This window comes from Apodemus sylvaticus, chromosome 4 (genome assembly GCF_947179515.1).
Source record: "Apodemus sylvaticus chromosome 4, mApoSyl1.1, whole genome shotgun sequence".
Taxonomy (NCBI): Eukaryota; Metazoa; Chordata; class Mammalia; order Rodentia; family Muridae; genus Apodemus; species Apodemus sylvaticus.
Window position 1 is genome coordinate 35634262 of NC_067475.1, and position 27946 is coordinate 35662207.

Genomic DNA, 27946 nt, shown 5'->3' on the forward strand with positions numbered 1-27946 from the left:
AAATGGTCCCTTCTTTATCTCCTATGTACAAGCTAGTAGAAATTAAAAAATTACTGGTGTGGTTCAGTTTAATGTCATAATGACACCTGGATACTTTGAATACCTTCCAGATTTCAAGTGTAGATTCTTATTTGCCTGTGTTTTTTTGTTTAAAGGCAATCCTTATATAATTTCCATATCTTTATAACCTAAGTCTTTGTATAAGCCAACCCTGAGGATTTTCATCCTCTTCTGTGTCCTCTACTGTGATATCAGTGTACTTTTCAAACCAACTTAGGCATTAACTCATAGGGAGGTAAACACGCTTCACCACAGTAACATTTTACATTTTTGTTCTAATTCCTCACCACCTTCCTGCCCGCGCTTCTCTGCAAGGCTGTCCCTGCCCAGCAGTTTTACCCCACCTTTGCTTTGCATGGAAATAACTTGGCTTACATCAACTGTGCGTGTGTCCTGTGTGACTGTCTCTAATTTGGGTTGCAATGCATCACATTTGAATTCTGGGTTCACATCCATGTTCAGTCACAGCTGGTGTTTCCGTCGTTTGTCTTTCCTTTCCTTTATCCTCCTCCTTGGTCCATCTGGTATACCTCTAAACAACGAGGTTCTTCCAAGGAAAGGTCCATGCCTCCCAGCATGAGATGTGTGTCAGTGTCAGGTGTGGATTTCCTTTAGATGAAATGCCAGTCTGCAGCTGATTCAGGTGTGTTTTCTGCCATTGCTGTATGGTGGCAGAACTGTGCTGAATGAATTCTAGACCTGTGGGATTTAAAATGTAGGAATTGGGTGCAATTCTGAATTTGCTCCTACTGGCTTTCTCGGGGAGGAAATCGAGATTCCGCTATTTCTAATGCTTTTTTTTTTCCTTAATTTTTACCCATGGTTTTTGTTTTGTTTTGTTTTCTGACATTGATCTGTAATATCTGGACAATCTTGAGATACCTCTGTGCTATTTCACTGCGCTCTTGTTTTTGATTTGTGATTTTTTTTATGTATGTCTTGAGTATTCGTGATAGCTTTGTTGTATGTATGAATGTGCTACAGTGAGAAAATTAAGCAAGTTATTTCCTGCTCATTTTCCTTTTCAGTTATTTTTTCCGTTAGCCTTGCTTTGCTCTTGTTCCTTGAGACCTTGTGGATCCACCATTCCCAGCCCATTCTGTTGCCCCTCCCACCACCAGGAAAAGACGCTGTGTTGTTTTGGTCCTGATTACATTTGCCAATATCTTTTTTGATTTCCATTTTACTTTCAATGTTTTTTCATTCACATCAAAGATGATGAGACAGAGTCGACAGAAACATCTGTCCTGAAAAGCCACCTGGTTAATGAAGTTCCTGTCTTAGCAAGTCCGGACTTGCTCTCTGAAGTTTCTGAGATGAAACAAGATTTGATCAAAATGACGGCCATCTTGACCACAGATGTGTCTGATAAGGCAGGTTCGATCAAAGTGAAGGAGCTGGCAAAGGCTGGGGAAGAAGAGCCAGGCGAGCCCTTTGAAATTGTAGAGAGAGTGAAGGAGGACTTAGAGAAGGTGAATGCGATCCTGAGGAGTGGAACGTGCGTGAGAGACGAAGGCAGAGTGCGGAGCTCTCAGTCTGAGCGGGAGCTAGAGGAGGAATGGGTTATTGTCAGCGATGAGGAAATCGAAGAGGCCAAGCAACATGCCCCAGTAGAAATCGATGAACACCCATGTATAGAGGTCAGAGTAGACAGAGAGAGCAAGGCCAAAATAGAGAAGGACTCCACTGGGTTAGTTAACTACCTCACAGATGACCTTAATTCATACACTAGTACTCAAGAAAAGAAGCCACAAAGAGCTACAGAAAAATCAGGAGAGACAAGTCAGGCTTCAGCTGTTGTCAAGAGCTCTGAGAGTAATAAAGGGAAGGCAACCCCAGCAGAGGAGAAACAGAGCTCTCAGAAGCAGCTCAAACCAGGCCTGGCAATAAAGAAGCCAGTGCGGAGGAAACTAAAAGAAAAGCAGAAACAGAAAGAGGAAGGCTCACAAGGCAGCGAAGAAAAGACTGAACTTAAGAAAGGTAGTTCAGAAGAGTCGGTAGATGAAGACCGGGGCCTGGCCCCTGAACCCCTTCCTACGGCCAAGGCCACCTCTCCTCTGATAGAAGAAACTCCTATTGGTTCCATAAAGGACAAAGTGAAGGCTCTTCAGAAGCGAGTGGAAGACGAGCAGAAAGGTCGAAGCAAACTGCCAGTCAGAGTTAAAGGCAAAGAGGATGTTCCCAAAAAGACCACTCCCAGGACACACCCAGCTGTGTCACCCTCTTCAAAGTCATCACCTTCCTCTAAAACAGAAAGACACTCTTCCCTTTCTTCCTCTGCGAAAACTGAAAGGCACACACCAGTTTCACCTTCAAGCAAAAACGAAAAACACTCACCTGTGTCACCCTCAGCAAAAACCGAACGGCATTCACCAGTATTTTCAGGTAAAACCGAGAAACATTCGCCTGGTTCCCCCTCAACCAAAAATGAAAGACATTCCCCTGTGTCATCTATAAAAACAGACCGACACACACCTGTGTCACCTTCAAGTAAAACAGACAAACGTGCACCGGTGCCATCATCTGGTAGAACAGAGAAACATCCTCCGGTGTCACCTGGCAAAACAGAAAAGCGCTTGCCCGGTTCACCTTCTCTAAGAACCCCAGAGAAGCAGGCAGCTGGGTCTGCTACTGGGAAACATGAAAAGCACCTGCCTGTGTCTCCTGGGAAGACAGAAAAGCAGCCACCCATATCTCCCACCTCCAAAACAGAACGAATTGAGGAGACAATGTCTGTCCGGGAGCTCATGAAAGCATTCCAGTCAGGTCAGGACCCATCTAAACACAAAACAGGACTCTTTGAGCACAAATCAGCAAAACAAAAACAGTCACAAGACAAAAGTAAAAGTCGGGTAGAAAAAGAAAGAGGGCACACTGTAACCCAGAGAATAGAAAATCAGACAGCCAAGCGTGGCCAGAGATTCCAGGGGACAGGAGCTACGGAATCCAGACGATTCCGTTCTACCACTATCACCGTTGGGCTCAGGATGGAAGATCCAGTTAGAGAAAGGTTTGAGAGGACCCCCATTATTAAAACACCTGAGGCAGTTCCATCAGTGGTGGCAGAAGAAAGCCGTCGTGAGAGTGAGATCCTTCAAGAGAAGACTGTGGGTGAGCAGGGAGAGATGGATCTCCAGATCAGCCCAGACAGGAAAACATCCACTGACTTTTCTGACGTCATTAAGCAAGAGTTAGAAGACAATGACAAATACCAGCAATTCCGCCTCACTGAGGACACAGAAAAGGCTCAGATTAATTTAGACCAAGTAATCACGAGTCCCTTCAACACGACGTTTCCACTAGATTACATGAAAGATGAGTTCCTTCCAGCCCTGTCTTTACAGAGTGGTGCTTTGGGTGGCAGTTCTGAAAGTCTGAAACAGGAAGTGATAGCGGGCTCACCTTGTGGCAGCCTGATGGAAGGCACACCTCAGATTAGTTCAGAAGAGAGCTACAAACATGAGGGCCTAGCAGAAACTCCTGAAACAAGTCCAGAGAGTCTTTCTTTCTCACCAAAGAAAAGTGAGGAGCAAATTGGAGAGGCCCAGGAACCTATCAAGGTAGAAACGCCCACAGACATTCATTCAGCAAAAGGTCTTCCTGTAACTAATGACATTACTGATAGTTCTGAAAAACAAGGTGCTGGGGTCACTCAGGGTTCAGAGCACTCTACAGAGCATTTTCAGAAGGAGGTCACTCAAGACCCTCCCAAAGATGTGGGTTCCAAACAAGATGGCTGCCCTGGAAGCCAGAGTGTATCATTAGCAAATGAGACAAGCCAGACTTTTACTGAGAAAGGGTCCTGTGGTGAAAGTCAGCTCCCACTTGTTAGTTCGGCTTATAAGACACAACCAGAAAGTGAAACTCAGGAATCCTTAACTCCCTCAGAAGTCACAAAGGCCTTCTCACCATCTGATGCTTCTGACAAGACAGTTGAGGGAACAAAACCAAAGCCCCAGGGAGTTAGAAGTCCCCAAGGGCTAGAACTTCCTCTCCCTAACAGGGATAGTGAGGTCCTCAGCCCAATGGCTGATGAATCATTAGCAGTCAGCCACAAAGACTCTCTTGAAGCTAGCCCTGTGCTAGAAGATAACTCCTCACACAAAACTCCTGATTCTCTCGAACCAAGTCCTCTGAAAGAGTCCCCTTGCAGGGACTCCCTTGAAAGCAGCCCAGTTGAGCCTAAAATGAAGGCAGGAATTCTCCCAAGTCACTTTCCTCTCCCTGCAGCTATTGCCAAAACAGATCTTGTTACCGAAGTGGCCTCCATGCGTTCTCGGCTGCTCCGAGACCCCGATGGCAGTGCTGAGGATGACAGTCTAGAGCAGACATCCCTCATGGAGAGCTCAGGGAAAAGCCCCCTCTCCCCTGACACTCCCAGCTCTGAAGAAGTTAGCTATGAGGTCACACCCAAACCTTCAGATTCAAGTACGCCCAAACCGGCTGTGATTCATGAATGCACAGAAGAGGATGACTCTGAAAACGGGGAGAAAAAGAGGTTCACACCAGAAGAGGAAATGTTCAAAATGGTAACCAAAATTAAGACGTTTGATGAACTCGAGCAAGAGGCAAAGCAGAAAAGGGACTACAAAAAAGAACCCAGGCAAGATGGATCCTCCTCAGCCTCGGACCCCGATGCTGACTGTTCAGCAGAAGTGGATGAACAGAAACAGATGGAGGGCACAGCGGGTGAGGTCCCTGTCTTGGTGACTTCAGAGAGCAGAAAGGCTTCTTCCTCCTCGGAGAGCGAACCTGAGCTGACACAGCTGAGTAAAGGTGCTGACTCGGGACTTCTGACGGAGCCAGTTATTCGAGTGCAACCTCCATCTCCCCTCCCATCCAGCATAGACTCTAATTCCAGCCCCGAAGAAGCACAGTTCCAGCCCATAGCTCCCAAGCAATATACTTTCAAGATGAATGAGGAGATTGAAGAAGAGCCAGCTAACCCAGAAGATAAAGATTGCAAATCACATTTAGCTGAAGACAGTCAGACTCATTCTGCTGATGGTGCCGATGGGTCTTATGATGACCTGGACCGAGAGACTACTGAGCCAGAAACCTGTGATGGCCATGGTTGTAAGGCTGTGAGTCCTAGCAACTCAGCCATTCCTGTCTCCCTGGGAGTTCAGAGTCCAGAGTATAATGATGTTGAAAAGGCCCTGGCCATTGATAAAGACTCATTAGCTCACCAGGATACTCATGAAAATGACCAAGAAGAAAGAGATTTTGATTCTTCTGGAGTGGAATCTACTCAAGCAGGTCTTCCCAGTGAAAGCTCTTCCTTGTCTTCTTCATCTCATTGCATAGTACCTGAAGGAAATGAATCAGCTAAAGAAATACCCTCCCCGTCTTCCCCTGTAAAAGTAGGGGTCACAATAACTGACCAGGCTTTGGAGAGCATGTCAGAGGACTGTCCCACTCAGGAGTCACCTAGTGCAATTCAAACAGAGAGGTTTGCCATGGGCGTTCCAGTGTCTGATTTAGCTGAGACTGATGAAAATTCTGATCCTCAAGTCATCAGCCCTTATGAAAATGTTCCTTCTTCATCGTTTTTCTCTGCTGAACCTAGCAAAATCCAAACAGATACCTGTCACGCCACAGTTGTTCACTCACCTGAAGTGTATTCTGTTACCATCAGATCCTCTCCTGAGGATGTTGTAATGACAAACTCCTCAAATAGAACTGTCTCAGGTGAAGAATCTACTTGTGAGAGCCACGATCTAGAAACTGAATCTGAGGAAAAACGTGCTTTGTGGGCAGTGCAGTCTGCTGCGCCTCCCTTGTCTGTAGCACCCACTACACCAAATGCACCAGCAGTCATGGGTGACCAAGTAAGCAAAGTCATCATCACAAAAACGGATGTCGATGCTGACTCCTGGAGTGAGATCCGTGAAGATGATGCAGCCTTTGAAGCTCGAGTGAAGGAGGAAGAACAGAAGATATTTGGTTTGATGGTAGACAGGCAGTCACAGGGCACCACTCCTGACACCACTCCTGCTAGAACCCCAACTGAAGAGGGGACCCCGACAAGTGAACAAAATCCATTCCTCTTTCAGGAAGGAAAATTGTTTGAGATGACCCGAAGTGGTGCTATTGATATGACCAAAAGATCCTATGCAGATGAAAATTTGCACTTTTTCCAAATCGGCCAAGAATCCAATGAAGAGACTATCTCTGAAGACTTGAAGGAAGGGGACACTGGGGCGGAGCCTCCACAGATGGAGACTCCTAGTGAGTCACAGGAACTTTCAGAACCCAAAGAAGCAATGGATGATGAAGGAGAATTAATTCCTGATGATGTAAGTGAAGAAATAGAGGATTTACCTGCCTCAGATGCTAACCTTGACTCCCAAATGATAATTTCAGCTTCCTCAGAAACACCCACCAAAGAGGCTGTATCCACAGTGATTGAGGAGCCCCCCACCGCACAGTGGAGTGATTCTCTGAGCACTGTGGAACAGAAAACGTGCCCTACTGTCTCTGAAACTGTTGGTCAGTTGGACTTTTCCACAGTCACTAGATCTGTTTATTCAGATCGGGATGACGAGTCCCCAGATTCTTCTCCAGAGGAACAGAAGTCTGTGATTGAGATCCCTACTGCACCCATGGAAAATGTGCCTTCTGCTGAAAGCAAACGCCAAATTCCTATCAGGACTCTCCCCACTTTAGTCCAGGCCCCTCCATCTGCAGAGGATGAGAGTGCATTTTCTGATGATTTCCCATCTAGCCTGGATGAGGATAGTAAGGAGGATGGAACAAAACCAAAGTCCAAAATCCCCATCAAAGCACCCACCCAAAGAACTGAGTGGCAACCCTCCCCTCCAGACATATCTCTCCAGAAGACAGCACTCCCCCAGGGACAAGACACGCTAAGCAGAGCGCCCGATGGTAGAAGCAAGTCAGAATCAGATGCTAGTCCCTTGGAGGCTAAGACCAAATGCCCAGTGAAAGCCAGAAGTTACATTGAGACAGAAACGGAGAGCAGGGAGAGGGCCGAGGGGTTTGAGTCAGAATCAGAAGAAGGGGCCACAAAACCAAAGCTCTTTGCCTCCCGACTGCCGGTAAAAAGCAGAAGCACCTCATCTTCCGGCAAGACAGGCACGAGCCCCACCAGGGAGAGCAGGGAGCACTTCTTTGACCTGTACCGAAACTCCATAGAATTCTTTGAGGAGATTAGCGATGAGGCTTCCAAATTAGTGGACAGGCTTACACAGTCAGAGAGGGAGCAGGAGCCACCTTCAGACGACGAAAGTAGCAGTGCCCTGGAAGTGTCAGTCATTGAGAATCTGCCACCTGTTGACACTGAGCCCTCAGCTCCCGAGGACATCTTTGACACAAGGCCCATTTGGGATGAGTCCATTGAGACTATGATTGAACGCATCCCTGATGAAAATGGCCATGACCGAGCTGAAGGTATTTGCCAGACACTGGGAATCCCTGTGCTACGCATGTCATAAATTTGATAGAGATTTTTTTTTTGGTAACGTTTCTTTTATTTTGTGATTTATGTCTCATTTTCTTTAAGCTTCCTGTAGTGGTTAATGTGTTTGTGTAAGCCCTTTGTGTTTCGTGCTTTTTCTGTATATTCTTGTCTATGAAACAATCTCAAGATTGAGTAATGAGAATGCTTATCCAAACCAGAAACATAACCAAGCAATGGGGGACCTCGCCTTTCTTTAGCTGCTGCACGTAAAGCCATACAAGCTTTGAGTTTTGTTGTTCTGATGCCCCAGGCTTAGCCTCAACTTAACTACATTTGCTTTTACACGTGAGCATATGGGTTTCACAGCATGAGGCCTCTTTGCTCTAATTTCTAATTCTTGGTGTACTCTAGTCAGTTCATCCAATTTTGTCATGATTAGGAAGCCCTTTATTCAAAAACGATTCCTCACATCCCAATATTCTAATTATTGTGGGTCTGTTTATCAATTCGGAGAGGTCGGCTTTCAGATACCCAAATTAGCCCAACAAACCTGTTATTTAAAAAAAAAAAACAGTGAACATGTTCAGACAAGATTCAGCAGACAACAAAATCTCAAACTTTGCACGATATGAGGGAATGATGGCTCTTGGAATTATATTTTTTTTTAATAAAAAGAAAAAAGGAAACCATGGGTGGCTTTGAGAGGTAACCTGTAGGCTTCCATTATTTCTGAATGAAGACTAATTCCTATGTGGGTGTTATAGAATTCCCTGATACTGTCCAGCAGTCCACTTAAAAGGGAACTGGATGAATTCTAGTTTGTGAGAGTGCGCACTCCTTGACTTTGCTTAGGAACAGGCAGCCAGAACCTTTGCCTCAGAAGTAAATGTCCCCACCGGCAGGATCTACAAAGCTCATATACCTTTATCATGCCTTCTTCTGATGGTCAATAGGACATTGATGTTCCTGGCCTCACTTTAAGTCGAGGCTTAAGACAATCCTTAGTGGTTTCTTTCAGATAGGTCATGGTGGTGACTGACACCTCCACAGGCCTGAGGAGTACAGTCTAACCAGTTACTTCACCTCTCTATCCCATCTGTATTTTCTCTGGTGTTTCATGTGTGGTGAGTGGAGAGTTTTTTTGTTCTTTTTCCTGAGATAACTAAACATTCTGTTCGGTTACAAGTCTTCATTAAAGGGATATGGAAGCAGACGGTTTCCACAAATCGCCACATGGGATTCATTCCCCATTTTATCCCAGAAATCAGAAAACACACCACTTCATATGACCTAAGCCGTGATAGCTAATTTGTGTGACTATCCGATATTTGATCGAGTGACTTCCTCTCTTGGACGATCAGTACTATGGCTCCCCTCCTGCCCCAGACACTCTTTGGCCATTCTGTTTTTGACCTTCTGTAGATCCCCAAGATGAGCAGGAGCGGATGGAAGAAAGACTGGCTTACATTGCTGACCACCTTGGCTTCAGCTGGACAGGTAATTGGTGTGACTCAGTTTTTTCTACAGAAACAACCAGTTAAAGATCTTTTCTGTTTCTCCTTTGTTTTTCTGTGTTAAAAAAAAAATCTGACTGCAACAGCTAATAGCACTTCCTGAACAGATGGGTCTCAGCAGTTTTGGAGTTTAGAACTTGAGATTTGAAGATTTTGAGAATAAACCCATCTACCCACCTCCTTCTATATAGTTAGCTAAGTTTGGAAAAGATGGCCAGGCTTCCAACCTTCTTAGATTCAATTTTTGTAATGTGTTGTTTTTGTTTTCCTGAGACAGGTTCTGACTCTATATCCCAGGCCAACCTGGAAATTTCTCTGTCACTTAAGCATACCTAAACTCATGGTAATCTTCCTGATCCAGTGCTAGGAATGCAGATGTGCCTGGCAATTTCCTAACATTTGAGATTTCACCAGAGCTGCTTCTTTCTTATGTTCGAAGTCAGGTATCTTTCACAGTAAATAGTTACTAACCTATGCTCTCGGTGAATGTTAAAATATACATGAATGAGGTGCTGCACTGATATTTTTTTTTTTAAATTTTGAGGAAGGGGTGTTGAAGCATAGCATCTATGTTCAGTTATCTATTAAGGAAAGGTTAATTCTAAATCCATACTCTTATTTACACATCATGATTTATAAATGTATTTATATTATTAAATATAAATGACTTAAAATATATTTCTCATGTGCCCATGACTTAATGGTAGGAAACATTGCTTACTTACATGTTTACAATTTTTAACTCTGATGTGGTTCCTGATGTATCACTTGGAAATACTTCACTGAGACAAATGGTATAAAGTTACTACTATCCCATGTTTCTTAAATACTTAGTAGTAAATAAGTATTCTCAAAGACGATTGATAATTTTTAATAAATGACTGGAAGCAGTAGGAATAACTATTTTCTAACTTTTTGTAATTTTAGAATAATATTGAAATACTCACCAGATGGTTATCTGAAGGATTAGGAGGAAAATAATGATGCCAAAATATCCCCAGTTGGCATATTAGAAATTCATTATTTTCCTTGAGTATGTATGCATCCATACACATATTAATAAATGTGTTAGGTATAAAAAAGTTGGTGGAAATGTAAACTTTATAACCAAACAGAACAAAAGAAAAGAAAAGGAAATACATCTCTAAAACAGAATTACTAGGTCAAGGATATTTTTATATTGAAAGATGCCAGTTGAATAATAGAAGTCATTGCTTTTATACACATTCTATCCCTTTACCCTTACTGCTTCTACAATGACATTAACCATTTTTATATCCACTTTTAAGGGAGAATGAGAGTGAGTGAGTTAGTGTTAGTATATCAAATTAGTGTTTGGGTCACTTCTAACTCAAATTGCTCATAGCAGCACAAGGCATATATCACTTACACATCAAGAAACAAGATGTCATTGTGTTGACAATGTAGCCTTATGCTGTTGTTCTAGAATTAGCAAGAGAACTGGACTTTACTGAGGAGCAAATTCACCAAATTCGAATTGAGAACCCCAACTCCCTTCAAGATCAGAGCCATGCACTGCTCAAGTACTGGCTGGAGAGGGATGGGAAGCACGCTACAGGTAGGTGGGAGAACGTTACGGCAGAGGCAGATCCCAGGTATAAGTGGGTCACCCAACAATCCCATTCGTATAAAATCAGCAAGAGAAATTGTCAAGAGTCATCAGTTTTAAGAGCCACTGTCAATGAAAGACAGCAAGCTGCTATTGAACAATGTCAACTATTTGGAAATGATATCAGCACTAGCTGCCAATAGGAAGTTCACTGAGACCTAACAGTTTCAAAGTGTGGTTAGTGGGCCCAGTGTGTAGTCATAACCATTATGAGTGGTGCATTTGTCTTTAGTTCATGTTCATGTACCTCTCTAGTAATTTAGGTATGTGGGGGAGGGGAACTGAATAGATACTCTATGGTGATTGATACTTTATATCATGACCCTGTGGGGAAAGATGGGAAATGAAGTAGATCATAGCTGCTATACAGATTTTGCACTTTCTTTCACTTCTCCATGAAGATCTTCATATCTATTATTGTTTTTGTTGTGGATATTATTGTTTGGTTGGTTTTGTTTTTTTGTTTTTTTGGGGAGGACTCTTTTTTTGTCGTTGCTCCTTTTTTATCCACATTCTCTTTTAGCAGCCTTGGCAGATTTAGCAAATAGAAACAGAAGGATACTTGAACAAACTTAAAAACAGATTATCAATAAAAATGTTTTAATATAAATATATTTCACAGTGTATTTAAGATATACATAGAGTTTTTGTTTTTTTCCTGGATTCCAGTTTGGGCTTCTTGTTGTCTGGCAGCTCTGCCTTTAGGGTTTATAGTGTGCAGGCCGCATGCATCACTATTTGCCTCTGTTTACAAAGGTCCTAGCTAGGTTTTGCCGTGTTCTTATGTGAATACCAATAATGTAGTAAAGCAACTGAATGAAAGAAATCCTAAAAGGAGTAGCTCTCAGATCAAAGGGAATGTCTTTTCTCTAATGTCTCAGATACTATCCTCATTGAATGCCTCACCAAGATCAACAGGATGGACATTGTACATCTCCTGGAGACCAACACAGAGCCCCTCCAGGAGCGCCTGGGCCGCAGCTATGCAGAAATAGAGCAGACCATTACGCTGGACCACAGTGAAGGTCAAGTGATGTCTCTTGGGAACAGGGGATAATACAAAAGCTGGACCTACTGCCTGCATTTTGTAGACAACAGACTACAGCCTTTGGTGGTGGTCTATTTGTTTGCATGCCACCTCAGTTCTTTCTCAGTCCATGGTGTCCCCTCTGCTCATTCCTCTTTGTTTCCCTGCCGTAGGTGGCCATCCAGTTCCTTTGACCTCAGTTCCTTTGAGAACACTTCTCGTACTGACATGTTTAAAATCTACTTTAACCACCAAGTTTTATGTTCTGCACCAACACATCATAATCAGTAGCTTTGCAGTTTCTAAGCATGACGACATTTAAGCATCATGCTTCCGTCTTCATTTCTGAACCAATAATTCTTCAGATGCACTGGAGCCTTTGGCTACTGGCCCTGTCAACTCTAAGTATTCATTTGTACTGAATTTGCGCTCATGTGTTTTTAGTCTATCCCTCTTCCTCCATCCTCTTCCAACTCTTTCTTCCCACTTTCCACTATGATTTGTACTTTGACTTCTTCCTTCAAATCCTTAACATTTCATTTCCCCTTATTTATTCTTACTTGATGAGTTTACTTCTGATTTGATAGAAACAGGATTATAAGTATATCTCCACACTTTTCTACCAGAAAGTTTACCAAGATAAGGCGTCTGAGTATACACTTTACATTCCTTCCTACCTCAATATACTAACTTTCCTTCTTTGCTAGAGCTATCTGCTGCTATCATTTCTGCTGGTTCTCATCCTCTATTAATCAAATCCTTCATTTATGCAAGGATCCTTTTGGCTCTTAAAAGTGGAACCATGTCTAAAGCCATTGTGACACACTTTTAAGAGTGTCCTTGAAAGGAAAATAAAGCTAATACAATAGCTCTTCTGACTAAGTTGCTACCCATGTGTCTGCTTTGTTTTTCTCTCCACTTTGTAGGAAATGTCTCTTCAAGAGAGAGGCAGGAATGCCCTGTTGCTTTTCTTCTCCTTTCTCCTTAGATCTGTTTTGTTTCTTTTCTCCCCTTCTTCTGAGGACTCTGTATATTACTCCAGTCCATCTTGTAAACTCCAGTCAGTTTCCCTATGACCAAATCCCCAGTATTCAAGTTCCTTCACACCTTGGTAGCATTTGATGAAAATAATTAATCTCTCTTTTTTTCTACCCCATCTTATTTGCTTTCTTCATCTCCTTTCCATAACATCTCCCCAACCCCACCTTCCGCTAGATCTCTCAGTGACTCACCATTGCTCTTGATGTACTGAAATTCCTTACCCCTACATATGAATGTCTCCATAAAAGAGTATTGAACCCGAGGTGGTAAGGATTCCTCCTACCATTTGGAATCTGACTGAACTGTCGAAGAAGATGCCTGCTTATCATTAGAGCTCCTTCAGACATTTTAGCACTGAGGAAGTGCTCCCACAATTCCCTGTGGCACCTGTGATACCTGTGGCCCCATCACTATGCATCTTTTCCTGACTACTCCTTCCTTGGGTTCCTCAATGTAATGAGCATGTTGAAGTCAGGCACGGCATCTTGCTTGTCTTTCTAACAAATGGTCCTATAGCAGGATGTGGAGCATAATAGTCCTTATCAAATATACCCCTAGCATAAGTGAGACTCATGAATATTTTCTCCCCTGCAGGGTTTTCAGTACTTCCAGAGGAGCTCTGTGCTGCCAAGGAAAAGAAGGAGCAGGAGGCCTCCAAAGAAAGCGAATCTAGTGACCACCCGCCCATGGTCTCTGAAGAAGATATATCTGTTGGTTATTCCACATTTCAGGATTGCATCCCCAAAACTGAGGGGGACACCCCAGCCACAGCACTGTCTCCCCAAATGCACCAGGAACCGGTTCAACAAGATTTCTCAGGGAAAATGCAAGACCACCAGGAATACTAGTGAGTTTCAGAAGAAATTTTGTTAACTGCAGCCCCAGAGAGGTAGCCACTGTGACAGCTGTTACAGGGAGCACAGCCCTATAAGGGAAAGTTCCAGTAACCTCTTAGTGCCCGGCCTGTAATTACAGGCTGTGTTGCAGAAGAACTGAAACAGTCAAGATACGTAATTGTGACAGTGTAGAGTAACACCATTCTACCTGAGCTAACTTGTAGTTCTGTGACCTTGGACAATCCCAACATGCTTCACATCTCTATTTCCACATCTAGATATCATGGCAATGACACATGTGTTACTTATTTAATAGAATCAGAGACCAAAGATAAGCCCGTGATTCACCTTTGCAACGCACTCCTTCCAGAGCACAGTCATTACTTGTGGGATTGCTGCGTTGTGTTGGAATGTTTCCACATGATGCCAGGGCTACACTGGAGTTTGAACAGTGATGGTGTGAGAACAGCAGCCCATGAGTACTTCAGCAAAGCTATGTCGTTTCTAAGTATAAAACGTCAGCACAATGCAAATTATGTACATAGAGTGCAATGCCATTAGTATGAGGCAGGATGGAGTGAGAGTAAGAATGGAGAGGCATTGTTGGCTAGCAAGAACCCTAGAGCGTCACTCAGCTCAGATCTTTGCCATGAGAGCGAGGCCTGAGCTGCATGGCTTTCCAGGAAGACAGAGCAGCTCAGGAGAAGCAACGTTAGTGTGCCAAGAGCTCACAGCCCAGTATTTGCACTGACATTGAGTGAGCTTTGTTCTTTGGTCACTGAAACACGAGAAAAGGGAGACTTGAAATGATTTCTTCCTTGTGGGTGCAATCCTTTGCTGCCTGCCCATAGAGTGCAAAGGAGAATTATACAAGAAAGGTTAAAAACTACACGGACAGAGAAAAGAAAATGTGGGAAGACCAGGACCACCAAAGGAGGCATTCAGGGAATTTGTTATCACTGACAGGACAGAGAACTGCTGGATACAAAACAAGGAGCAGAAAAGGCCAAGATGTTCTTATTTAGAAACTGAGGGAATTACTCAGAACTGCTAGAAAGTGTCAGTGTCAACAGGTCCTCCCATCAATAATAGACATGCAATTACACATATTTGTATTTGTAATTACACTAACTACATTAACAAACGTTTATTTCATTCTGCTAACTTTCTTGCTTGCTTCGAAAGCATTATCTATAAACCTTTGTTACATAAACATCTATTTTTCACATTCATATATATTTGTGTTTGTGTGTGTATATGTATTTGTGTGCATTATGTGTGCACACACACATAGTATCTTGGCTAGCACAAAGAGAAATTTCATTCTCCCTTCCAATGTTCTTAATAGTAAATAGACTTCTTTGTTCCAGTGTGACATCACCAGGGTCAGAAGTGGAAGACACTCCAAAGGCCACAGCCATTCCTGACTCTCTCTGTAAGACTCCTGAGGACATCAGTACCCCTCCTGAGGAAGCAAAACCTTGTCTGCAGACTCCAATGACTAGCGAATGTGGTTCTCCGATTGTGCAAGAACCCGAAGAGGCTCCTGAGCCCAAAGAGGAGAGTTCTCCAAGGAAAACCAGCCTGGTCATAGTTGAGTCAACAGACGACCAGCCTCAGGTCCTTGAAAGATTGGATGTCGATGCAGCTTTTCAAAAGGTTAGGCCTTCCTTCCTTGCCGCACCCTTCCTCACCTGTGACAGAGTAACCCAGCCTCCTGGTTTCTCTTTCTGTTAATGTCTCTTTGCTTGTTTTATTTTGTATTGTCTCTTAACTTGAAAGCTCAAATAGCTTATCACACAAGTTAACCTGGACCTGGGAAACCCCTGAGAGCTAGTACATGCAGAGGAGATGGCACACAGTTCCGATGTTAGCTCTCTTACTGGGAGCTCAGATTGCATCATGGGAAATCCTTCTGCTGAGAAAACAACTAACTCTCTATGCAGTAAGACAATATAGCACAGCTTTGAAAAGTTACTAGGGTCATGTGCAATGGTGGTGATGGTGATGTTGATGAGCAAACCTGCTGACAGTGCCAATGTGATGCTGGCTGTGAGCATTAGCATTATTATCTTATGCTATTAGCACTGGCATTAGCATATTCCAGGTGGGTAGCACCCAAAAGCTGCTCATTGCAAAAGTATAAGTTTGTTAAAAAATTAATGTGTGTGGAGTTGAGTGTGTGTGTGTGTGTGTGTGTGTATTATGCACAGCACAGTGCATGTATGGAGATAAAAGCTGTAACTTTTCCACCCCCTTGTGGAGCATGGAGATGCAGATGGAGTCTGCCCAGAAACACCTCTGCTGGAGAGAAGAACCATCTTACCAGTGAAATTTGCAAGTTTGAGTTCCTCAGATTGGTTTTGGCAATAACTTAGGGGGAACAAAAGCACTGTCCCTAAACCTGTTGTCATCTTTTATTGTCCTAGTGCCTGTCAGTGGCCTGAGAGTGTATTGTGATGCATTGTTTGTCATAAAGAGAGTTTTAAAGTTGTGGGTAGAGGTGCAGGCCATAAACCTTGGATTCCCCAAATATGGTCTAGATTGTCCACAGACCTCAGCACTGTCTGAGGAGACTCCTCCTCACAACTCCTCTCCCAGGAGAAGCCTGGGAAGTAGACTGAGCAAATCCTAACGTCTTCCTCATGAAATTAGAGATTCTTTCCTTTGAAGAGTAAAAGCTTTAAACAGCATTTTATGTTCTGAGATTTCATTTTTTAAAAAAACACATTTTTATACAGCATCTGACCATATTGCTGGGCAGTAGGTTCCTAAATGTATTTAATGTATAATTTGGTTTTTAACTTGTATGTTTTCCTTTCAAAGAGAAGGTTGCAGAGCTATAACTTGGGCAATCTGAGATGTATTAAGCTAATCGAATGTACTCCTTTCCTTTGAAAACAAAGCCAATGCCACTGCAAGCTGGGCATGGGAGTCCATACCTGTTATCCCAGGACTCTGAAATCCAAGGCAGGCGGGTCATGATTTTAAAACCAACCTGGGATACAACAAAGCAAGATGCTGTCAGAAAACTTGGAAGGGCAGAATAGAGAGAGGAGAAAAGAGCAGGGGAGGGGAGAGGAGAGGAAGGGAGAGGAAGAAGAAAGGAAAGGAGGGGAGGAAGTCATGCTTCATTAGGAAAAACTGACAGCTGATGACTCCTAAGACATATTTTCTCATCTAAAATTATATATATTCCTAGACTCATCTCTCACTTTGGATCAAACTCCTTTTTTTCCCCAAGACAGGGTTTCTCTGAATAACCCTGGCTGTCCTGGAACTCACTCTATAGACCAGGTGGGCCTCAAACTCAGAAATCTGCCTGCCTCTGCCTCCCAATGGCTCAAAGTCCTTAATCAAAGTATTCTCTGAACTTCTTTGAAAAACTAGTCTAATATTGTTCGAGGCCTACAACTTTTGATGTCAGGAAAATGTACTATTAACTAATGTGTCCAGGAAATTTGACTTCCCTTCAGAAAGCTCAGGTACAAATACAAACTATTCCATGTATAGGATAATTCTGGGCCTAGTCAAGACTGGTCCACAGATTGGCAAGTGTCTACTGTGCGCCTTAGGCCCCGTGTTTTCACCTGGTTCTTAGTACAAGTTTCCAGAACAAGGATTCATGTGGGAAACACATATCTTTGGGGCCAATTTTGACAGATGACTTTTCTGACAGCTCTCAGATTGCGGGATTTCTCTAGGATGCTGGAAGCCATAAAACTACATACATGTTGAGTCTTGAGATGACCACACATGCATTTTTCCCCACCAAAAAAAAATGATTTTTTTCACCAGCATACAATTTCAGAATATGCTATAGTCAAGACATCCAATAGCAAATGAAGCAAAACCAATGCAGCCACATGCAGTGGGTCACATCTGTAAACCTAGCATTTGGGAGCTTGGGAGAGGATGATGGGAAATTCAAGGCCAGGGTGGTCTACCAAGTGAGATCCTATCTCAAGAAAGTTTTCGATTAGATTTTTTTTTAAAGAATCAAAGCAAAACCAAAACCAATGATCCTTACATGCTTCCACCAGGAGCTCACAGAGGAATTAGGGGAGCTGGAGGTCAGCTCTGATGAGGAGGCCATGGTAACTACCAGGGTTGTCCGTCGGAGAGTGATCATCCAGGTATTCACTCTTAAGTTACTGCACGTTGGGGCAGCTCTGTCCCTCACTAAATGACCCAAAACAGCATAGGCTGAGCATGCTCTGTAGGTAGCGCATGCGTGGAAAGAGGCTCCCATCTTCCTGTATTCCTTTATAAAGGAATGTAGAACCAAGGATGTTTGCAGCCTTCCTCTGAGAGTGCCTGCACGCAGAAGAACGATCTGGCTTCTTGGCTTCGACTTCTCTCCTCTTGCTTATCCATTTTTATTGGTTGATTAAGTTTTACCTAACTTTGGCGAGATTTCTCCTGAGCATGATTTTTTTGTTGCTATTTCTTTTTTAATCTACCTGCTGACTTGTTTTAACTTTTATTAATCAAACTGACAGGATTTTGCATCTCAGCAATACTTCTCAAGACCTCTGTCTGGCTTTCTAACATTCCTCACATTAAAAACACTTGACTGTGTTCTTCAGGACAGCACCAGAGTCTTGAGTAACACTTTTCTCCCACTGTTTAGGGAGATGATATGCCTGACATACCTCCAGAGACGGTCACAGAAGAAGAATATGTTGATGAGAATGGACACACCGTGGTGAAGAAGGTACTGGCCAGGGGCTCTGTACAGGACTGACCTTACTCTTCCTGTTCAAATGCTATCACTAGTATGGTACCGTAACTCAAAAAATGAGATAGACTCATGAAATGTTTTTCAGGTCACCCGAAAAATCATTAGGCGGTACGTGTCCTCTGATGGCACAGAGAAGGAGGAGATTACCATGCAGGGAGTGCCACAGGAGCCAGTCAACATCGAGGATGGGGACAGCTATTCCAAAGTGATAAAGCGCGTGGTATTGAAGAGTGACACCCAGCAGTCAGAGGTGAGGCCACACAGCTCTGCAGAGTTTATTTTATAGAGAAAGACAGATCATAGACAAAATAAATAATAAATAAAAATAGAAAGAAAGAAAGAGAGAGAGGGAGAGAGAGAGAGAGAAAGAAAGAAAGAAAGAAAGAAAGAAAGAAACAAAGAAAGAAAGAAAGAAAGAAACAAAGAAGGAAGAAGAAAGAAAGAGCTCATTCCTACTGAATCTCAGTTTTATGTGGCCATTATACTCATTGTCTTGTTTGGTTCTTATCATTTCTATGTTGTATTTGCTTCATAGTTGATTACAGTAGAAATCCAAAGTCAAATTTTAAGAGAATAAAATCCATTTTTTTCCTGGCTAGATGTGTGTCATGAAAAGACAGTGTCCAAGTGTACTGCAGTGCTTGGATGCTATTGGTGCACCAGCCTTCCAAAGGTCACTTTAGACATGTGTTTGAAACTCAAACTTCTGCATTTCAGGGTCATTAACATTATGATCTGAAACTCTGTGCTTCATAATTTATCATTTTCTGTTTCACTTTCCTGTTGGAAGGCTTCAGACCACCACACACATGGGTTCTTGTAGACACACAATTTGAAAGTCTTACTGTTCTGAATTTATTCATATCTTTAGAATTCTATGATTACGGACTTGAGGCCATCTAGCCACCTACTTTGTCTCCAATAGCTTTTCATGCTCTTCCTTCAGTGGTTGAGTTTATCTTCATGTTGCAAAAGAAATAATTGTGGGGAAGAGATCAAGTCTACATCATCAGTCTACACCGTACCTGTCAGCCTTTTAGAAATGTGGCTGGTACGATTTTATTCAAGACCCATCAACTAGCTCAGTGCTGTGGTAAAGCACACTCAAATAGACCAAATTGCTCTTTTATTCCTAATTGCCATTTTTAGAAAGCCAGTATTATAACCACTTTATTTCACAGCACAGAAAATGTCATCCTTTGTTCCATTTTATCAGTTGGAATTGTCTGTCACGTGTCCTTCATCCATTAGGTGACTTTGTCTGAACCCAGCATTTTGTCCAGTACCTCACAGTTTCAGGCTGAACCAGTAGAAGGCCGTAGAGTCAGCAAAGTTGTTAAAACAACAATGGTACATGGAGAACGGATGGAGAAGAGTCTGGGGGACTCTAGCTTAGCCACTGACCTTCCTTCAGCCAAAGATGACTTTGAAGAGGTACAGAGGCATTGGTTCATTTTGTGTTTATTTTCCTTTCATGTGCATTTCATGGTTGCTTTGCGTTCATTTGTCACTGTTTCTTTTCATGCACAGACTTATGGAAGGTGTTAGGATAACTCAAACGACCAGGTTTCCTTCTTGAACAATTTGTATGGTGAAATAATATTTCCTCAGCCCAGTGGTATTCACTCTTGTCACCCAAAAGGGCTGTTAGAAACACAGACGTTTAAGAATCATTCCTGCTGATATGGGGTCAGAGTCTCCAGAGTCCAAGATTCCCTATGTCTGTTAAATTTCAAAGCCAGCTATGATATCTAAGGCTTGGAATACTGGCACCGATGTGGCTAGCAGGGTCTCACAAGTTCAAAGCTATTGTATGCTACAAAATGAATTCAGGCCAGCCTGGACCTCTTAGTGGCAGCCTGTCTCAAAAATAGGGGGAAAAAAGTAAACACAGAATAGTGTAGAGTGGAGAACCCATTAGATGTTAGAACTTATCCTTGTTAGCTAATATCCTCATTGATCAGCATTAAAGAAAATTACATTTATTCTAATTTCAAAAGCATTTGTTGTCGTTTAAATTCTCAATAGTTAGGAAATAGCTCTTTAGTGTCAGAACCACAGACTCTCAATTTGATTGCAAACGTGAGAAATTCTGGGAAAAAAATCAAAACAACAAAACAAAGCCAATTTTCTGAGTTAGGGGAACCCAATTTGACTCTGCATAAACCAGTTTAGAATTAGAAAGCAAAGGAAGAAGCTGCAACAAAACTGGTAAAACATGCAGACCTCTTAGAAACTTATAAAATATTCATTCTCTGTGAATGGAATGCACTGAACCTGATTAAAGGATATGTATGGCCTTTGATTTCTCTGAGATTTTAATAATATACAGTGAATATCAGTAGATACTAAACTGTCTCAATCCCGAAACACATCTGCTCTACGGGTTGAAGAAGGGATGACAGACAGACATATACAGATATCTACAATTAAAAAAAACATTAAGTTAAATGCTATATTCTGTGCCCTCTACCTACTCACAGTGGCCTGGGGGTGCAATTGTATTTTAGAGTATCTGCCTGTCCCTCACAAAGCACTGGGTTTGATCTGCAGGTACTAGATCAACCATATAACAAGGATAATAGTATTAACAGCCATATTGAACTAGCACAGTATATTTGCATCTTAAAAACCAGCTTTCTTCAAATACTTTTAGTTCTGCACATTTAAGTTCTTGGCGGTTCAAAAGGTGAAATCTCCGGTTGTATACTGAAGAATGTTCTTGGTTTTACCTCTGAACATGTCCTTTATCATTCAGATCTCCATAATCAGAAGCAGTGTGGTAAAACAAAGAAGTCATCTAAAGTCTGTCAGCATAGATGTTAGTTACAAGCTTTTGACAAGCAGGGTAAAACTCTCTGTGACACCAGTGGAATTTTAAGGGAATTGTTAAATAAAACTCAATACCCATATGAACCGTAGGAGTTGTCATTTGTCCCATCAGGTACTTCTATCTGTGTCACCACAATTAGTCAAGCAGTAGACTGTTTTAAAGTTTGTGGTCTATGAGTCAAGTCTTGTTTTCTCTTTTTCTTACCTCAGGCTTTGGGTTACACAGGTAGCCACATGAAAGTCCACTTGCCCAGTTTAGTAGAGAACGAAATCCTGAAGGAGGATGGATCAATAATTAAGAGGTTTGGGTTAGCATGGGGTGATGTTTTGCCAACTAACATGATACAACTGTTTTCTAACGTTAGAAAAGGGTAGAGCCCTTCTGAGCTGTTGACTGTCATGTATGAGAAGGCACAGATCAGGCATGGCCCTGTCAGTGTGTCGACTCTACAATGTCCACTGATGCCTTCAAACCAATACTGAGACGATAGCAAGCATTTCTTTATACCACTTGACCTTTTGGGTTCTAGAAAATTGGCCACATAATCAAGCAGGTGGGGTATACCACCGAGTTCCTAGATTTGGAGATAATGTGAAGAGAAATCTAACCGATGGCACGCTGATTAGCCTGGCAACTAACCGTATCCAGCTCCATGTCTGTCTATCGTGGCTTTGGATAGCACCTGCTTTTCACTGTTCACAAGTTTCATGACTCTGCATGCGAGGGGCAAGAAATTAGAGCCGAAGCTCGGCGCCCTAGAATGTACTAAGTGCTGCCGAAAGCAGCTTTGGTAAGAGCTTGTTCAAGTAGCGAGCAGCCTTTCCCACGTGTGTGAAGGGTGCCAGTTGTGAGGCATGGTGAACTGCCCGCAAGCTGGATGCCTGAGCTGGGCCTTACTTCTGTTTGCTCTCACGTCTTTGGTCCTCTGGCACCATTGTAAGCATCAGGACACACAGAGACTTCTCAGCTTCTCAGTGAAAGATACCGTGGGAACCCAAGTTATTGCAGTGCTTCTCGTCTCATTGAAAAGAGCAGAACAATCATCATTTATAGTACTCCACTGGGCTATTTTAGGTTTCTGGAACATAGTAATTAGAATAGAGAAATTAAAGGTTCTGTCATATTCTCACCCTCTGCTCAAAAGGGAGAAACAGTAGTAGCTATGAATTTGGATGGAAGAATGTTACTGCTCTCCTAGAACTTTTAAATGCCATATGAATTAAGGACAAAATGTTTCTGCTGTTCTGAATATTTAACTCCTTTGTTCAGTTGTTCAAACTAAACCATACAGTCTTCACAAACCCTGGTGCTCTAGCATCTGTGAACTAGAATAGATTTGGGAGGCAGTTGACTCAATGTGTCCTTAACAGTGGTGGACACAAAGCCAAAGATAGAGACAGACACTCTGCATTCACCCCGCTAGGCAGTGTGGAACTCTATGGTGCATAGCACTTCAGTTTACACATTTATCGTATGAGATAAACATCTGCAATCATCTATATAAAACTGAAAGAGAGAGAGAGAGAGAGAGAGAGAGAGAGAGAGAGAGAGTCAGTCTTACTCTATAGGCCTGCCCTGTGACACCAGAGCTATGAAGCTTCTCCTAACCTCTACAGAAAGAGGCTAGTATTTACTTTTGTGGAGAAAAAGAAGCAGCAATGATGGGAACCACCAGAAATATCACAACTGATTGCATCCACAGCAATCAAGTTTGAACATTGCATTAAGGTGAACAAATGTAGATATGTCATCAATTGAAAAACACAATTTATGTAATATCTACTGGGGTGAGAGATTTGGGGGAAGGGAGAAGGGAGCAAGGATATTGAGAGGAAAGCTGGAAGTGCTATGGAATAAGTAAATTTTTAGAATACAAGATCACGCCAGTGAGTGTTTCCAGGTTTGACCATGGTGAGAACTCTAGTTTCTAAACACTGGGAATTCATGAGGAAAATGCTGGTCCTTCTCTGTTGTTGGATTTGAAGATCTATGACTTCTCAGATATGGACCCAGGCTCAGGAATCCCAGTCCCTTATCTAACGCTTTTAAAAAAAAATTAATGTGGGATGTAGTTAAAAATCCTCTAAAGTCAGCTTTTATTTGTTATAACGAGGATAGTACATAAAATATACTCAACACACATTTGCAGCTGAAACATTATTCTCATAGGTAGAAAGCAAGGAGAAGACAGAAAGAACAAATTGTAGTAGCATTTTTCAAGTGGGGGAATCTAAGAAAATAACTGTATGAAATAAAACAATAAGTTCCAGCATCTTTTCTCAAGAAGCTCCTCGTGAAGAGACAGGGAAGGGAGCAGCCTGCTGACTGGCATCCAGGGGTGCGCAGAAGGAGCAAAGGCCATGGGGGGGGAGGGGTCCTGAGGATACACCAGGAAGTGTCAACTCTTACAAGTCACATCCATTTTCTCTTCCTCCCTTGCCAACTCTCAGGGAAGCTTCAGAGGCCTTCCTGTTGATAGTCCCTTTCTTGTATATTGATAGAATATTCCAGTTTTTAAATATCTGAATCTCACGAGAAAGTTCTAGTAAAATAAAATTTGGGCAGAATTCAGGTCTGGGAAGTGAGTAGATTTTTAAATGATTTTTTTCTGAGCGTGCCAGTGGTGCCTGTGGGGCGGTTATTTCAGAGTAGGCAAGGATCTTTCAGATCCATGCAGCTCAACGCAAATATGAGTCATGGCCTGGCTTCTCTAAGAAAATAAAATGAAGGAAGTCTTTTCATATGAAGTCTTGCATATGAAGTATTTCTAAAAGATGAAAAAAATAATCAGCATTTGTTCCAAAATACCATATCTAAGGTTTTGTGAGTCCTTTCTGATAAGAGAGGCTCATTTATGAGAAATATGCCTGTCCTTAAGCTGACAGAAACAGATGCAAAGGTGAAACAGGAAGTACTTGGGTGTTGAGGGGGACAGAGCCTAATAATCTCCTCTGCTTCCTAGGACAACCATGAATAAAGCCAGGACGCAGAGGAGAGCTGTGGTGAAGGACCAGCAGGGGAAACACATCAATGTGGAGCACCTGGAGGATGTTCCCGGAGCACTGGACCAAGACGACCTCCAGCGAGATCTCCAGCAACTCCTTCGGCATTTCTGCAAGGAGGACACAAAGCCAGAGGCCAAATGAGGAGCCGCCCAGTTCTCCCCAGACACCACAAACCCACTCAATATGCAACTTCCCATTTCCACGCAGGAGTGACTGACGTGGCCTGATCACTGGGATCCCGTGGCGTGACGCTTCCACTCTCAGCAAACACACAGCATCTACTTTTACTTCTCTCTCCCCGCCCCTCTCTAACTATAAGCTAATTTGTGACCAAAGATAGCATCCTCCATTCCGGATGCTGTATCCTCTATTTTGAGCATCTGTGCTAACCTGGGAACTGGCGCCTCCATTGTTTGCTTCTAATCAAGCTCCATGAAAATCCATTAATCAGAGGAACTTCACCTGCAGACTTCTTCAAGTGACAGGGGAATCCTTCCGAGGAGATCTATGTATAATGTATATAGCCGAAATTCTCAGACAAACAACAGAGTAAGATTCAAACCACTGCCTGTCATAATTACACTGGGCATCACGGAATAAAAGCCTCTAGATATTGCTGAACAATGGTTAATTACAATATTGCTAACACAATCGAATGGTAATATAGTTCTACGGAAGGAACACTTCAGACCTAGGCACGTCCTTAGAACTTCCAGAGTAGCCTTTGCTCTTAAAGCCGTCGGGATCATAATCTTGAAGAAGAATCCCAAGGAGCGGTCTCTAGTACTGGTCAGCCATCAGCCATTGGCTCTCGGACTGCGACCCTGAGGGAGGGGGAGAAGGGCTCACAGGCAAGCAGGAGGAAACAGTGAGGTATTCTGGTGCTAGAAGCTTCAGGGGTTGTGTTCTAGCACCTTCAGGTGTTTTGGACTTTGGACACGTTGGCAGGGTATTTTAAAAGCTATAACTACTGTAGTTTTCCAGTGTTCATTACTGCTTTAGCAAACCACGCTGTCTTACTGGTGGTACTTTCTTCTGGCCACTGCACTGTAGATAATTCATTGGAAACAAGATTTATGCACCACACAAAAGGTTAAATGCTGTCACCATGTTGGAGTGCTTTCTTTTCTTTTCTTTTTGTCCCCATCTCCAAGTTTACCTTTCCTCTAATATCTGCATGTAGCATTACACACACACACACACACACACACACACACACACACACAAAGTCCTTTCTTATCACACTAACGGTTTTCACTCTGAGTTTCTACTTTCTAGCCACGTCTGCCCTTCATCTTGCAGGCGAGATTTTGGAAAATTTGGTTTTCATTAATTTTTTTTTTTGGTTTATTTATTTGAAACCCAGATACCCTTGAAAACTGAAGTGCATTTGTGTGACTTTCTATTTGTTTCAGAGAAGGGACAAAGACAGTCTGAGTGATCCCTCTGCCCTATGTCTAATCCCTCTAGTGATTGAAGCTGTGTAGCATTTTAACATATATATATAAATATATTCACAAATATATTCATATAAACAGTATACGTTTTGAATCAGTTATTTGTTAAAGAAAGTATATTCAATGAAGATGAAATTAAAAAGAAAGAAGAGTCTACCCTCCAGAGATTGAAATTTTTCCAGTCCTATCTGGCCTTTTCCTGTGTGCAGAACTGACTCATTGCTGGGAATGTCAGACACAAACACGACAAATAGTAGCACTTCATCTTCTTAAGTAACATTGCCAAGAGAAGAATTTTCCTGGGAGAGAGGTTCCCCATCAGCCAAATCTCCTGAATCTCCAGCACTAGCGCTTTCTGGGGATTGAGTAGAAACAAAGTATTCTTTGGCATCCAAACTGAGAGAGGTGGGTGGCAGCCCTTTTTGAAATACATGGTGGCCATCTTGTCAGACCTTTGCCCTGGAGCTCATGAAAAGCCTTTCTGTTGTGTTATTTGCAGTGCAGATGATGTCTGTGTGGCAACTTAATGGTTCTTCTCTTTTTTTTTCTTCAATTTTGATTTTTTTTTTTTGCTGTGTTATCAAAAACTTGAATACTGTGAGAAGAAGTGAATTTTCATTTGATGAATCAGCATCTTGTTCCCATGGTGATAACACTAATTGAATATATCTATGAGGGCATGTATTAGTTATTGGAAAAACAATACAACACTAACAATACATAGCTGCAATGTTGTACAATGGCTGATTTAACTAAATAAAATGTATAAGTGTTAAGTGTTGCAGTGGTGGTTTGTCCTTCTTTATGACCAGGCTATTTTAGGAGAATCACAGCTTGTTAAATGAGGCCAACATGAAGCCAACAGAAATACATGAACTGTCTTTTTTTCTTAGTGTTTTTATTTAGTAACATTCTGTGAGGCCAGACGATGCCATGCACTGGATTACCTCGCCACAGCCCCAAGGAACTTTTATTCTTACGGTTACTCAACTGGGCAAAACAAGGCTTTTTTTTCTTTCTTTTTAATTTTGAGGCTATCTAGTAAATGACTTTGGAGCTTTTAAGGATCTGGGGAAAGGGAACTAGGTAATCTGATCAGTAACACAGAATGCAAGGCTGCGGGGATTTAGTCCATTTATATATAGTGAGAGCAGTCTGAGAAGACAGCAGCTAACCCCGGGCTTTTCTTTCTTGTTTTGCAGCCAGAGAACAGGAAATTAAATGAATATATTCATATGAAGACAAGGCAGGAATATATCAAACTGTAATCCTTTGGAGTGTTTGAGTTTTAAAAAGCAAAACAAAAATCTCTTCTTCAATCATTCTCTCTCTCTCTCTCTCTCTCTCTCTCTCTCTCTCTCTCTCTCTCTCTCTCTCTCTCTCTCCTCTCTTCCTTCCCTCTGTGTCTGTCTATCTGTCCTGTCTGTCTTACATGTCTGTATGTGAACAGTGAAAGCAAAGACATGTTTAAAACTGAGTGAGTTTATTTAAATCTTACTATAGCATCAACAGGCCGGCTAGATCTGTGCTGTCTCTGGTTCATTAACAAGATCTTGTGGGATCCCCATCACAACTACCCCTAAAGAAAACAGAGTGTTAAAGTGTGTGCCCTCCCACCCCAAGCAGCAGGAAATGCATCCCTGGCATTCATTTACTGTGCTGTGCTTTCTACTTACTGCTTTGCCTGGCACTGGATGTAGAACATTAAATAGCGAGAGAATACGGCATCTTCTCATGCTTACCTTCTGTGCTAACCCCAGTATTGAAAGTGAGCTTTCGTGACTCATATGCCCTTTTACAAAAATATATTTAGAAGTGGGGCTGAGAGAGCCTCTAGTCTGAGGGAAGATGATAGATAGCTTGTAAATGGTCTGCATTAGTCATGCAGAGCTGTGAACTCACACACACACTTAGACGCTAGGCATCAATTGGAAATGAAACTTGAGGGAGCCATTTAGTTGATGTCACCATGGAGAGTCTGGTTGTGCGTAAATGCCAGGCATGAGAATAGGTCAGATGGAAAGAAACTAAACAGATTTTTAACGAAAAGTTAAATCAATACCAGTTTTTCTTGGGTGGAGGAATAAAGATAATCTGTCTGATTTCATTAGTATAAAAGTGCAGTACAACTTTTTTTAAACCAAATCCATCATCCCTGCTTAAAAACACTACTTTCTTTCCCTTGGGTGAGCTGCCATTTCTGTACCTTATCTTCTGTACCTTATCTAATCACACCAGAATTGTACCTTATCTAATCATACCAGTCTTGCAATGTACCAAATGAATAGACATGTAACACAACTTCATCTCAGGGTAAAAATAATACTGAAGAACATCTTTTGAATAGCTAAGAAAAAAAAAACTCATTTCCCAGGG

The 27946-nt window shown here is 42.3% G+C and overlaps 1 protein-coding gene across 2 annotated transcripts in view; it reads left to right on the forward strand.

The window, feature by feature from the left end:
• Window positions 1–26346, forward strand: part of Ank2 (ankyrin 2) — a 203055-nt gene extending 176709 nt beyond the window's left edge. For both annotated transcript variants that reach the window (XM_052179290.1, XM_052179289.1), the window contains 12 exons: window positions 1276–7473; window positions 8906–8980; window positions 10445–10576; window positions 11509–11652; window positions 13290–13542; window positions 14902–15190; window positions 17575–17667; window positions 18165–18248; window positions 18361–18525; window positions 19527–19709; window positions 21318–21409; window positions 24071–26346. In XM_052179290.1, the coding sequence (XP_052035250.1) occupies window positions 1276–7473; window positions 8906–8980; window positions 10445–10576; window positions 11509–11652; window positions 13290–13542; window positions 14902–15190; window positions 17575–17667; window positions 18165–18248; window positions 18361–18525; window positions 19527–19709; window positions 21318–21409; window positions 24071–24254 (7892 nt within the window). In that variant the 3' untranslated portion in view covers window positions 24255–26346. The remainder of the gene's footprint in view (window positions 1–1275; window positions 7474–8905; window positions 8981–10444; window positions 10577–11508; window positions 11653–13289; window positions 13543–14901; window positions 15191–17574; window positions 17668–18164; window positions 18249–18360; window positions 18526–19526; window positions 19710–21317; window positions 21410–24070) is intronic.
• Window positions 26347–27946: the final 1600 nt, after the last annotated feature.